This window comes from Phaethon lepturus, unplaced genomic scaffold (genome assembly GCF_000687285.1).
Source record: "Phaethon lepturus isolate BGI_N335 unplaced genomic scaffold, ASM68728v1 scaffold2692, whole genome shotgun sequence".
In the NCBI taxonomy this organism is placed as follows: domain Eukaryota; kingdom Metazoa; phylum Chordata; class Aves; order Phaethontiformes; family Phaethontidae; genus Phaethon; species Phaethon lepturus.
In genome coordinates, this window is record NW_010523957.1 from 122,114 (window position 1) to 134,579 (window position 12,466).

Sequence of the window (12,466 nt, forward strand, 5' to 3'; positions counted from 1 at the left end):
CCTTGAAAAGGAATAAAACAGTAATTCCTGTATTACCTTGAAGTATCGTAGCAGAGTGTTTTGTCAACATTTATCTTCGCCATCTTTGTGAGCAGTTACTTCTTTAACCTTGTGTCACTGCTTACAGCAATTATGGCATGAAATGCCCGTAATATTTCAACAAGTAATAGCTCTATCTGGCCTGCTTTGTAAGTAAATATTTAGGCCTTACTTAAACTCCTTGTGGTGTTTGTTATGTGAATGAACTTTTTTCATTTTACGTTGACACTATGTTATAAGCAGATAGTAAGAAGTGAGTGGTCTGATGTGGGAAAGTACATAAAGAAAGTCTTTCTAAGCTCTGGTGTATCCATTTAATTGGTCTGTTGTGTAAATGGAAAATTGCTCAATACTGCACCAGAATTGCATGACACCCTGCTAAACTGTAGTATATATGCTATTTGTGCCATCAGTTCAATGGAGATGGCTGGCAAAGTGGGGGGGATTAAGAGAATAAACACAGTACACAAATACTGAGCTCACTAATACATCTATGTAAGGCTTTTTGTACTGGTTTCAAGCTCCTGGGAAGTTGAAGAGCTTCCTGCCTGGGGAGCAGCATCGAACAGGGAGCCCTGTGTAATCAAAGGCCAGCTAGCCTGGAGAGAGAGCACGCCATTCCTATGAAGGTTGCTGGTCAGAAAGCCTAACGGAGCTGCAGGATGAAAAAGTGCCCAAAGACTAAATATAGGGCAGCCACAACAAGGAAGAGAAGAAGAGCTTTACCCTCAGGAGCTGGAGCCACAGGGATCAAAGATAGCTGCTGTGGTGGTGAAAGCAAAGGAACTGCGCTCCGCCCAAACACGGGTTGATGGCCACTTTCATTCTGTTGAGTGAATACTGTCACAAACCCACGCTTGTGGAAGGAGAGGGGGCAGAGAGTCTTAAAAAGGAGCAAATTAAACTGTTCTCACTGTCTCTTTTCAGAGCCAAACATTTGGAGTGTTTCATACTCAAAGGTGGTGTGACAAGAGCAATTGCACGGGCTCCATTGACATCACTCCTAAAGACTGGAGCGAAGCCTTGTCAGGGGAGTATGTTTTATCAAGAAAGAAAGAGTTTGCTAGGAAACAGCAAAGTAATCAAACTTCTAGAAGCGGTTAAGAGGAAACTGATGTAAAGCATCACCTTCAGGTTTAAAATTAAAACATGGTTTTATAAAGTCTTAACTGAAGTGGAATGTTTGTGCCATTTTAATGATAATTGGGGAAAAATGAAACAAGTTATTTTGTTTAAGCTAAAGTTCCAGTCACAGAAGTATTGAAAACTGTGAAGTGAAACAAGTTAGAAACTGATTTTATACTATAAATTAACCTGACTTATTTTCATTGGATGAATTGTAAAGGATTATTTGCTGGATTATTGTGGTGAAAACACATTACTTACGATTCTTTCCATTGCTGACCTCAGGCAGGGATTCTAGCATGTTTAGGCTGGACTCCTTGCTTCTGCTGGGTAGTAATTTACCTCTCATTCCTTAAAGCCCCATGCGTACAAGTACCCAAACTGTGCATCCACCCAAATGCTCCTCCCACTCTGGGAAAGGGAGGAAAGAAGTAAAGAAGGAATGGAGGGAGAAGCCCTCAGACCTCATGAGAAACTCCTCTAGGTTTCAGTGGAAGCCATGAGGACTCCATTTCCCTGGAGACAGTTCATTAGTTTTAACTGGGCATCATCCCCATTGATTTCCCTCTCAGCTGCTCCAGAAACCAGCATTCCATGAATATTTCTTTCTGAGCTTCCTCATTAGTCTTCCTCCAGCAGCTCAAGGAGTCAATCACTGCTAGTCCATAGGTTTGGAGTTGGACTGAGCAACTACAAATAATGCTTTCCTTTATTTTACAGGTGAATCGCCCTCACCCCGGTGATCATCCTCTTCTGATCATCTTTATGGTTGGCGGAGTGACAGTCTCAGAGGTCAAAATGGTGAAGGACCTGGTAGCAACACGCAAACCTGGTACCCAGGTAAAAACAGCTCTAAATGTACAGTTCCTATCTGAACAAAGACTAAGAAAATTCATCAGATAATGTTCCCTATAGCACTGGTAGCAAACCTACATGAAGCCACAGCCACATGGACAGGAATGGTGTTAGGATTTTGCTGTGAAACATCTGTAGGCAACACGCATTCAGGCACCAAGGGTCTGTTTTTTACACGTTAGAATCAGCAGTAAAAGTTCTAACTCAGGTTGGAGAGTTCAGAACAGGCTAGAATTATTCTGAAGGAGCTTTCATCATGTCTCAAAAGATTAATTTCTTGGTATTCTTATATAAACAGAAACATTTGTTGTCCAAAAGGCTACAGGCTCCCTGGCAGTGCATCTACAGGTCATAGTCCAGGGATGCTCAGAAGGAGCCTGCCAAGGGTCTGGGTACTATCTAGTGACATATCAGTGGTGATCATGCAGACAAGTCAATTGGCATTGCTGAGGAGCAAGATAAATTAGCCTGGATACAGCTGTACTGGTTTCTGGCCCAGGCCAGGTATCTCTGATAGATACCTGACCGCTAGATGCCTTAAGTAGCCTGAAGCAGGTGATAAGGAGAAAGCACCAAGTCTCTGCGGCCCTTGGATGTGCTGTTGGACTCCTGGAAGGAGGATGGCTCCCCTGGTGAAGCTTCAGTAGTGTCCGTGCATCTGGTCTTTGCCTCTTCCATTCTGTGGCAGCAGAACTTGACTACAGCAGCTGTGGGGTGGGAGAGGAGGAGGGTGGATGGACTGTGGTGGTGTCTGAGATGTTAAAAACCACTGTTAACTGTGGAGGACTGCATACGAAAGCAATCAGGTATCTGCCAAGTGGTGCAGGTATACAGAGTGATCTAAAAACTGCAGAGATGTGCTTTGTAACCAGCTGCATCATAAACATAAGTCTAGTTTCCAGGGTGGCTTGTAAACATCTTGTTTTCAATTCCTATGGAATGCAGTTTTGATTAGTGAGAAATCGTTAGCAAAATGGAGCCAACCAAAGGCTGAGCAGCCCCTGGGTTCAACGTGTTTTCCACATTTTATTGTCTTTGCAAGGCAGTCTCAAGCAGTATTTTGTAAGATGGAGTGCACTTTTTAGCAATTTTTTTTTTATCTGACAACACGTTTCTCCCCAATTAGCCTATTGCTCAAAACAGCAAATAAAATTCCTTCCCATCTTGAAGGGGGATTGAGTTGTGACACAGTGATGGACAAGTTAATCCACACCCAAAATGTATTAATACACCCTGAAACATAAGCAGAGGGTTAACACGTGAGTTGGTTGAGAACTATGCAGGGAGACTTTTCACTTGCTTTCTAGGGGGACTTGAGGCTTGACAGTGGTGACATGGGATCTGGTGTTGCTTTGCTTTGGCTTAACCCCAGTGGCAGGTCACCCTCTGAGGCAGATTCCTAAAGAATTTTAAGCTTTTACTGCATCTTGCCCTTTGTCCAAATGTGCTGTGTTAGAGGTGAAAGGACTTGCGGGGAGAGGCAGGAAGAGGAAGAGAAAGAAGAAAAGAAGCAGTTGTGCAAGTCTCTCATATAAAAAAAGTTTATGAGTTTGTTGGATTTACCTGGATTTCTGCACTATAGCTGTGAATATGTGCCACCTGTTTGGGATTATTCTCTTTTCAAAAAGCCAGGCATTTGTTTAACTTGAGCCAGCATTTAACAGAGTTGTTTTGTGGTGTTCAGGCAATCAGGCTCAGGCATCAGGGGAACACTGGCCTCCTAAGTCCCTTCCAGTCAAAAACAGTATTGACGTTTATACTAATCATTGGCTCTTGGAGAAATGGAGAGACATGTGGATGCAAAAATAAAGAATTGAGGAAAGCAATAGAAAAACTGACAGGACACACTGATTACTTCAGCAGTTGTTTGGAGTTGAGGCAAATGATGTCTAAATGTGGAGTAGGAGACACATGTTGCCATCCACAGAACTGCTCTGCATCTGAATATGAATGACGAATTTATTTCTCATGGAGGAGCACAAAGGAATACCACGTTTCCTACACATCACTTCTTTTTGGATGGTGGTGAATAGTTCCCATAACCTAGTGAGAAGTATCCTACTTTCGAAGGAAGAAGTTAACTCTTTTTTCCACTTCCATTAGGAGAGTAAAAAAAGGGGAAAGAGCATGAGTGGATGTTTCACCCTCCCAACACGCACAACCATCTGTGTGGTTGTGGCTGAGGCATGCAGACAGATAAACCCCCAGGTGCACCATCAGATGTTAGCTGCATCCTTCCCTGCCCTCTGCTGAGGGAGAACTGCCCACTGCAGCACAGTGGGTTGGGATGTGAGCTCCTGGCTCCTTGGCTGCCATCAGGAGGGGTAGCTCTTCAGGTGAAGCATCAGACAGGCGTTCTGTACTTCACCAAGGAGAAGGTCTGCAACAGAGATGATACGCTGTCCTGAAGAGACCTGCCTGGAAAAGAGATGGATGTTACGTAACTGGGCAATTCTCCCTTTTACAAATATTCACATTTATGCCCCTCAATGAGCCCTCAAAGATTTTGGGGGGAAACAAGGGAAGTCCCAGGGTATTTTGCTGCATCCTTTCTCAGATGTTAAAGTTGCAGATCTCATTTTTCTCTCTGGGATTACTATTAGTTGCACAAATCCCCCTCAGGGTTCAGTGGTGGAACTCCAAGAAGAAATTGCTTTTATCTGGCAGTGGCTATTGTTGATATTTGGCTTGTACACACAAAAAACTTTGGTAACATGTCCCCTCGTGTTTTTCAGAATTAAGCTGCGTGATAACAAGATGAGCACATACTGTGCTATAGTCTGATTCTCACGTAACATAAGTAAGACAGTGTCAGCCTTTGGCATCTGCAAATTACAGAGAGTTTTTCATCCATAGGAAGGAGAAGAGATAATCACTGTCAGTTTGCCACAGATTGTGTGGGAGGACAAGGGAAGGGGAAAAGGGAGGGGGAGACTATCATCATCACTACAGAAGGGATCTGTAGTAACTTAACTCCAGATTCCTTTCATTATTTGAAGCGAAAAGATGAAAGAACGAACAACAAAAAAAGTTGAAATGCAGCACTACCGCACATTTAAGCCGTGCGAGGAAGAGCACAAGCGGTCTGATCGCTGCTGTGGGAAACGGACACACAGATGTACTCCGTTGTTGATGCTTGTGCTTCCTCTCCTCGGATTTGCGCTGAAGCAGCTAATTAATGTTCAAGTGGGCTAGTAAGATATATCTGACCCTACATCCCTGCTACAGACACTACTGAACTTGGGGCTTTGTAAGAGTGGTGTCCTATGACTTTGACCCTGAGTTAGCTCCAGGCAGCAGGATAGCTGATAGCTTTGCTCTGCAGAGAAGTCTTCCCACTAGGCACCTGCTTACTGGTTTTCACTTAAGAAAAACAGATACCTGCATCTAACAGGGTGTGTATCATGGTTGTTGTGAGCAACGGTTTCATTCACCAGACCCGTCTCAGATTAAAAACTTGACCAAACATAAGCGATAGCATCCCAACAGTGCTGGAGGTTGAGCCTTGGTCCCGATGTGCAGCACAGCCTGTGGTTGGTCTGAAGAGACGTTTCAGAACAGGGACTGTAGCTCCCCGCAGCAGGCCAGCAGCACTTCTGTGGTGCTCGCCTTACCTTCAACTGAGAGGAAACAGCCGTCGCTCACAACTGTGGTATGGGAGAGGAAACTCCTGCTTCATCCGCTGGCGCCTCGCACTAAACACAATGGCAGTCACAACAAATCACCGGGTAAGATGTGGGTAGAAATGAGTCAAAGCACACATTCATTAAGGGTACAATGCTACCAGTCATTATGCTCCTTAAAGTGATTTAACTACAGTTATTAGCAAGCAGACAGTTTCACTGGGCAAGTTGTATTGCCCTGTCAGTAAATACCAGAAACACAGAGTGTTTCACTAGTGCTGGATGAAGCAAACAGCTCATATCCATGGCTCATTAATGACGTCCTCTTAATTTTCGCTCGTTCTTGTCCCCCTTGTTTCAGGTAATAGTGCTGTCCTCTGCACTCCTGACACCACATCGTGCTATGGAGTTGTTGTTTGCCACAGACCGACTCCAGCCTGACACCGATATCTGACGGGGAAGGATCTGTGAAGATGAGTGAGTGCCTGGGCTGGAAAAATCAAATCCCTGCTCTGTTTCTCTTCGCAGTAGCCTTCCAAAAAAATGACATGTCCCCTGCTGCAGTTATGGTTCAAGCTGAAATGGGGTGAAGCAGCTGGGTACCTGGCTGAAGAGAAACACGGGCAGCTGACAGGCAGCTCTTCAAAATGGTCCAGTTGTCCAGCGACAACTCTCCCCTCCTTAAAAGCAACACTCTGCGGTGCTGAATCACCCTCAGCAAAGGACGATCGCTTGTAGTAATTCCCTAGCAAAGGAGAGGCTGAGGACCGGGTGACGCTGAATTTGCACTCCCTGAGCAGTACTTTCTGCGTAATCCTGATGGTTTTCCTGGGGTTGCTTCTGGTGGGAAATGTTGCTGAGGGAGGGAAAAGTAGCAAAATCCACCCTCTCTGTCATGTTACCTGGCAAAACACATTAACAGCCTCTGCCCTTATTTCATCCCTCACGCCAGAGAGGCCACGGAGCATAGCCCTGATTTAGTCGGCAGACTAAAGGTGATGTTCTCCCGGCAGGACTGGAAGAGGCAGAGAAGCAAAGAACCAGACTCAAGGCCTGGGTTATGTGGTTGCTTCTCTCTCAGCTTCACATTTCCTGCTCTAGTTTTTCCACCCACAGTCCTGGGAGAAAAGACTGTTTCTGATGGCACACTTCTCTGTAGGTTTACGCAGGAGGACATATGGGCTGTGATGGTTTGATGATAACCCTGGAAGAATCCTCCCCTCACATGCATTTAAAAAAGAAAAGAGAGGGGAAAAAAGCATGATCCATTTTTCAAGAGGCCGCAGCGACAGATCTTTCTTGAGCGAGATTTCTAAACAGCATGATTAGCAAACAGCTTTTATTTTTATTTTATGTTAATGAAAGAGCTGCTATCAGATTCAGTTATGTAATTTTTCCTTATAAAACTTTGATACAATCTGTGATAAAAAAGCAGCAGCCAACAGAGATTGTGATTGTGTATAGCACCAAGACTTCCGAATTGCAACATAAAACGGTGGAGCTCTAAAGCTGCGTCCTCTTACTTCATCCAAGGGATGCTAAGACTACAGCTTACACTGAGAATGAGAATGTGAAATTATAAGTGACGTTCAGTCTGTCATAGCATTCTTTATTAGGCCAAAGGAATAGATTAAATGGGAAGTAGCTTTTTAACCTTCCTTCACTAGGTAGTGTAAGTTCTTTTAAATGTTTATAATGGTCTTCGGAAAAGGGTGCATTTTGATTTAAATTCACTTTTGAGTGGCTAGAAGGAAACAATGGACCAATTATAAAGCATGGACAATGTCGCCTCTATGGAAGAGAGATCTATAAGAATGACCATAGAATGGAACTTTGTGCTATAAAAAATGAGAAAAATTATGAGATTGCAATGTTAAAGCTTAAGAAATAGTTTGAACAGAGCAACTGGAAAGCAAATAGCCAGTCTCTTGCTTTCTTTTCTGTCCTTCTGTACTGTTTAGTCTTAGAATATGGATGTTTCGTAAATTCTGTAATCAATAAAGCAATGCTCTTACAATGCCGAACCTCATCCCTCTTCTCCTTCCCTCCTTGTGTGCAGAACTACACATGCCAGGACTGCATATTCTTACAACTCATTTTTCTTTTACATTATTTGATTGCCCCTAAGAACCTGGATCATCTGTCCTGGGAGGTGTCCTAGGGGGGTTTCCACACTCTGCTGGTAGCAGAAAGGCTCTCTGACCTCCAGTGGCCATTGCTGGCCAGTGAGTTCAGGTATTCACACCTCTGAGATGCTGCCGCTTTCCAGAGATGATGGAGGCTGGCAGTTGTGGTCTTCCCTCCCTCACCTGTCTTTCATCAGATGCTCTCAGGTCTTTGAGTCGGTCATCTAAGGACATACTGTATAGGATAGTGAGAAGCAGGGGGCGAGTCTAAGGAAACACTGGTGTTTTTGCACTTCGTATGGGTCAAGTAGCTCCTCTGACTGAGGTGGAGGCTAGTTTTCCAGACCTCCACACACTTTGGAGGAATCTTTTCAGACAGCGGGGCCACAGCTGTGTCAATGGATGCTGGGACTCAGCCACCCACTTATACTCAAGTAGCTGAAGGGATGAAAGAAAACAGTCACAAAAGCCTGCTCCTCTTCTAGACCAAGAATGGAGTCTTGCCGGTGTCCCTCGTGTAATAGCTGCTTATTTGTAGGAAATAGCTGTAGTAGCTACACATAGCCTGTGCTTGGGGAAAAGGCCAGGGGGTAAGACGTCTCCTGCCAATCGCACGTGAGCAGGAACAGTGCAGAAGAGACTTTGCTTGGGCAGGTGCAGGACCACAGCAAGGAGTGTCTCAGCCCTCTGCATGTGACGCTAAGCAATAGTCAAAAGGTTGGAGGAGGAGAAAACACAAAGCCACCCTTGGCAAATAAGTTTACTACTGTATTAATAAGCTAGACAGTAGTTGATAATAAGCTCAGACTGGAGGGGCAAGCTCAGTTTTATTTTTAAGTCTAGTCCTAAGTCACTTGGCCAGTAGCTCATGGTCAAAAAGATGACCATCAGCAGGACCTCATCAAGTGTTTCCCTGCCCAAGGTGTTACAGCTGTGTCCTGACCAGGTGAGCCTGTCCCAGCACAAACATCCTCTTCAGGAGGGGTCCAGTAAAGCTACTTTAAACATGAACAAAATAGTTGAAGACTTGGAATTTGATTAAGTTCTTCATTGTGATATACCTCAATAGATAAGGCTCTCTTTTTTTTAAAAGAGGAAAGTATCAGTCACTTAAAAGACTTAATATTCTTCCACATTTTGACCTACCTCACACCATTCCTTTCTCACTGGAGTTTTTTTTGACAAGAGGAAATGAAGAAGCCCATTTTAATTTGAAAGGTCTCTGCCTTATTCAGTTCCTCTCCTAAAAGGAATTTCTTAAAAGGAAGTTGTAAAGCAGTTTAAGAGCTCCCCCACTGTGGTTTATGCTAATAAAGCAACAGTATGGGCAGGAAAGGCCTTCTGGCTGTTTCTGCAGTGTATGTTAACTACCTTGAGAAAACTATTACTTTGTCTCAACATCTCACTGGTTACTGCCCATTGTTTCTCACTCACAAAGAACACACAAGAAAACATGCAATTCAAAAATTTAATGTTGAACCAGGCAGTAAGAATGAAAAGTCCACTCCCTATGAGGAGTAACTCTACACAAAATAAATAAGTTACAGTTTAAACAAAAGCACAACTGGCTTTTTAAAGTGCATGTGTATAAGGCCTTTAGCCTGTGAAATCCATTGGCTCAGTGTAAAAAAAAAAATTATATACATACAAGTCTGCCACATGTGTTTAAGGATGAACAGGGACTGGCTCAGCTCAGAACAAACCACCAGCTTCATCGCCTCGAGCCAGCCATGCTTCACACTGAGCTGAATCACAGCCACATTCCTTCTGTGCCTATTGCACAGAGAAGGAAGTGTCTTACACTGGCAGCTATAATGGATTATCACTCCAACTCCACGCTCATTCCTCAAAAGCTCCATGTTGGATCATTTAGTCTGGACAGTATTTTTTTTTTTTTACAGTAAAAAACCCCCACACGTTACTTGTAATTAGATACGTTTACACCCTGCAGACAATAGTTTCACATACAAAGAGTCTGGTCAAGTTGTCAGCAATAACATAGCTAGTAAAAATATAAAGGACCATTGTTTACAGTCTTGATACCCAATCGTGTCCACTTATTTTACACTTATTTTTATAGAGTGATTTCATGTTTGCTGATTTGTTTTGAAATACATGGGAAATAAACAGTTCTACTGTGCAATAAAATTAAATAGATACATCATGCTATCCTTCATCCAAGTGAAAACAAGACTCAAGTGGTTACTTCTGAACAGCAAACTGCAGTTCAGGGTGTTTCCCTGCTCAAGTATGAGAAGAGTTACAGCTAGAAGGTTACTTCTGCAAAAGCATTAAGTTAAATCTGTCCCACTGGAGAAAAGGCAAACTGAAGGCTTGTTTCATTTACTGGAAAGTTTCTTTTCCACATGAAAACACTTGTTCTACAAGTCACATCATAGAACTATTTCAAGAGTTTTTGGTGGTGGTGGTGTTTTTGTTTTTGTTTTTTTTTCAGTCTGCCACTATTCCTTTTTTAAGCAACTGCTTGTTTTTACAGCCATGCAAAAGGCTACCTGAACCAGCCTTCTTTCACAATGCCTCAGACTCTAGATGTGCCAGTGTTAAACACCCCAGGTTTCAACCTCAGGCTAAACGTTGGGAAGACCAATGGCTCTGCTGTCAAACAGAAGTGACAGTCCTCACTTTGGCAGACAAAGCTTGCTTAAACCTTCTCTTCAGATCCTGCATGTTGGGCGATTTTGGCCGTGGAATAAGAGAGGTTCTCCTCCTCTCAGGGGTGCTGGTTGTTTGCTGTTTACTGACTTCTTTACAGAGGAGATGGAAGGCATTGAAGACATCGTTATAGTTTTCGCTGACAGATACTTCATAGAAAGTACAGCCCAGCATGTTGGCCAGCTGAAGTCCATGCTGAGGTTCCACCTCTTTGATATGCAAGAGATCAGCTTTGTTTGCAACGATGACAACGGGGACTGCATTTCCTGGATGCAACTGTCGAACATGATGGTAAAGGTGACTGAGTAGTTCATAGCTCTTATAGTCTGTGATGGAGAAGACAATCACCAGGGCATCTGCCCAGCGAATGCATCTGTTCAACTGCTCATTACAATCCAGACTGTGTTCATGGATCTGAAAAATGAGTAGTCTCAAATTAGATAGCTGTAGTAAAAGATTAAAGGAACCTGTCTCTACGAGTCTCTAAAGCCAAATAGCATTTTACATTTTCAGACATACATATTTGCACTTCACATTGTAAGTACAAACTTAATCTGAGCGTGGCGAATAAATGCATATGTTGATTCAGCTGCAAAAAGCTGGAATTTAACACTGGAGTTTGCTATGCTCAAATGGAAAATCGACCTGAGTAGTTCTGCATGCAGAGAAAGACTTTGTAGTTCCACAGAATGGGAAATTAACTGGCTAGACAGTAAGTCTGGGGAAGCAAAGATATGAGCTGGAAGCATTTAGAACTGGAGCGCTGCCCAGTTCAGAAAGGCAACAATCCAGCATTACTCAGGTCTATACATTCAAAACTAACTTGTGACACACTAATGAGTACAGCCACAACATAGTAGACTTCACTTTCTATCATACACTTTTATGAAGCTTGTTGGGCAGTGGTCATGACGTTTTCTTCCCTGTGTAACATGTTTGCACAGAATTGTTTCTGGTTTTGTGTCTTATGTTCCCAATGTACAGGAACAAGACACTGAGGCATTTCAGATACTCAAATGTAATGGGCCTCCAGTGTACAAATGATTCACCAAAGCAGCGAGTTGTTTTCTTTTACTACCAGCATACTACAGGCATGCAACACATCTGGCTTCACTGGTTAGAACAGAAGTTACCGCCTCTCCCACACAGAACACCAGACTCTGAAATGGACCGTAGCAAGATGCTGCACACAGAGGGACACACGCACACGCAGATTTAGAGCGGCTTTGGTGAACTGCATGGCTGCATCCAGCTCACCTGAACTCCTGGAGTATCTTGCACTTGAATAGCCAACATCTCTCCATCTATCTGGATGTGCCTGCTGTAGAGATTACCTGACAAGGACACCAACAGGGTCACAAGTACAGCCACCACTCTACAAACAGACAAATGTTGCTTCTGCTGCCCGTTACTCATGTAAGGAAAGTTGTGTCACTATTTATGAAGTGAGGAACCAGTGTGGGAAGTTTTTTTGGGTGTAACAACCCATAAATTTATGGCTTTCCTAGAAGCCTGGGATTTAATCTTGCATTGACTTGTTTTGAAACCTGGCATTTAATAATGTGCAACGTGGAATATAATCACTTCTTAAAGACTATCTTAACTTAGATAAGAGTGTGCAAAATAACCAGCTTTTATTACAGAAACAGTTTGCCTGTCATTTAGTATTGCCACACTTTAGTGAAGCTCTCTGCTCACTGGCCTGTAAGGTTCATGGTTTGGGTTTTTTCCCATTTTTTTGGCTTTTTCAAGTCATTTCCGTAACAGAATGCTGTTTATTTTACATTAGACTTCCCACTGTACTACAGTCCCGTAACATCACCTCTTTGCCTTCCCCGTTAAGCTGGCACCGTCTGGATCATTTAGCTGCTGGCATTCAGTTTGCAAAGGGCAACATAATACTAGGCTCACAGAACGTTTTCTCGGGTTAGCTGAAAGGCTCATTCAAGGAGGGACACTTTCACCACCTAAAGTAAACCCTGTCGGAGAACAGGGGCGCAGCCAAACGGGGCGCGGGAAGCCGCG

The 12,466-nt window shown here is 43.4% G+C and overlaps 2 protein-coding genes across 2 annotated transcripts in view; one reads left to right on the forward strand and one right to left on the reverse strand.

The window, feature by feature from the left end:
- The window catches only part of SCFD2 (sec1 family domain containing 2), a 126,028-nt gene extending 119,932 nt beyond the window's left edge, over positions 1–6,096 (forward strand). The window contains exons 5-6 of the mRNA XM_010282269.1: positions 1,885–2,004; positions 6,004–6,096. Coding sequence (XP_010280571.1) covers positions 1,885–2,004; positions 6,004–6,096 — 213 coding nt within the window. The remainder of the gene's footprint in view (positions 1–1,884; positions 2,005–6,003) is intronic.
- A 3,936-nt stretch (positions 6,097–10,032) lies between these two features.
- On the reverse strand, positions 10,033–11,775 carry RASL11B (RAS-like, family 11, member B; the record flags this gene model as incomplete). Its single annotated transcript, XM_010282270.1, has 2 exons — positions 10,033–10,855; positions 11,699–11,775. Coding segments are annotated over 2 exons (545 nt in total), but the record flags the coding sequence as incomplete, so codon positions are not given.
- Between the last annotated feature and the right edge of the window lie 691 nt (positions 11,776–12,466).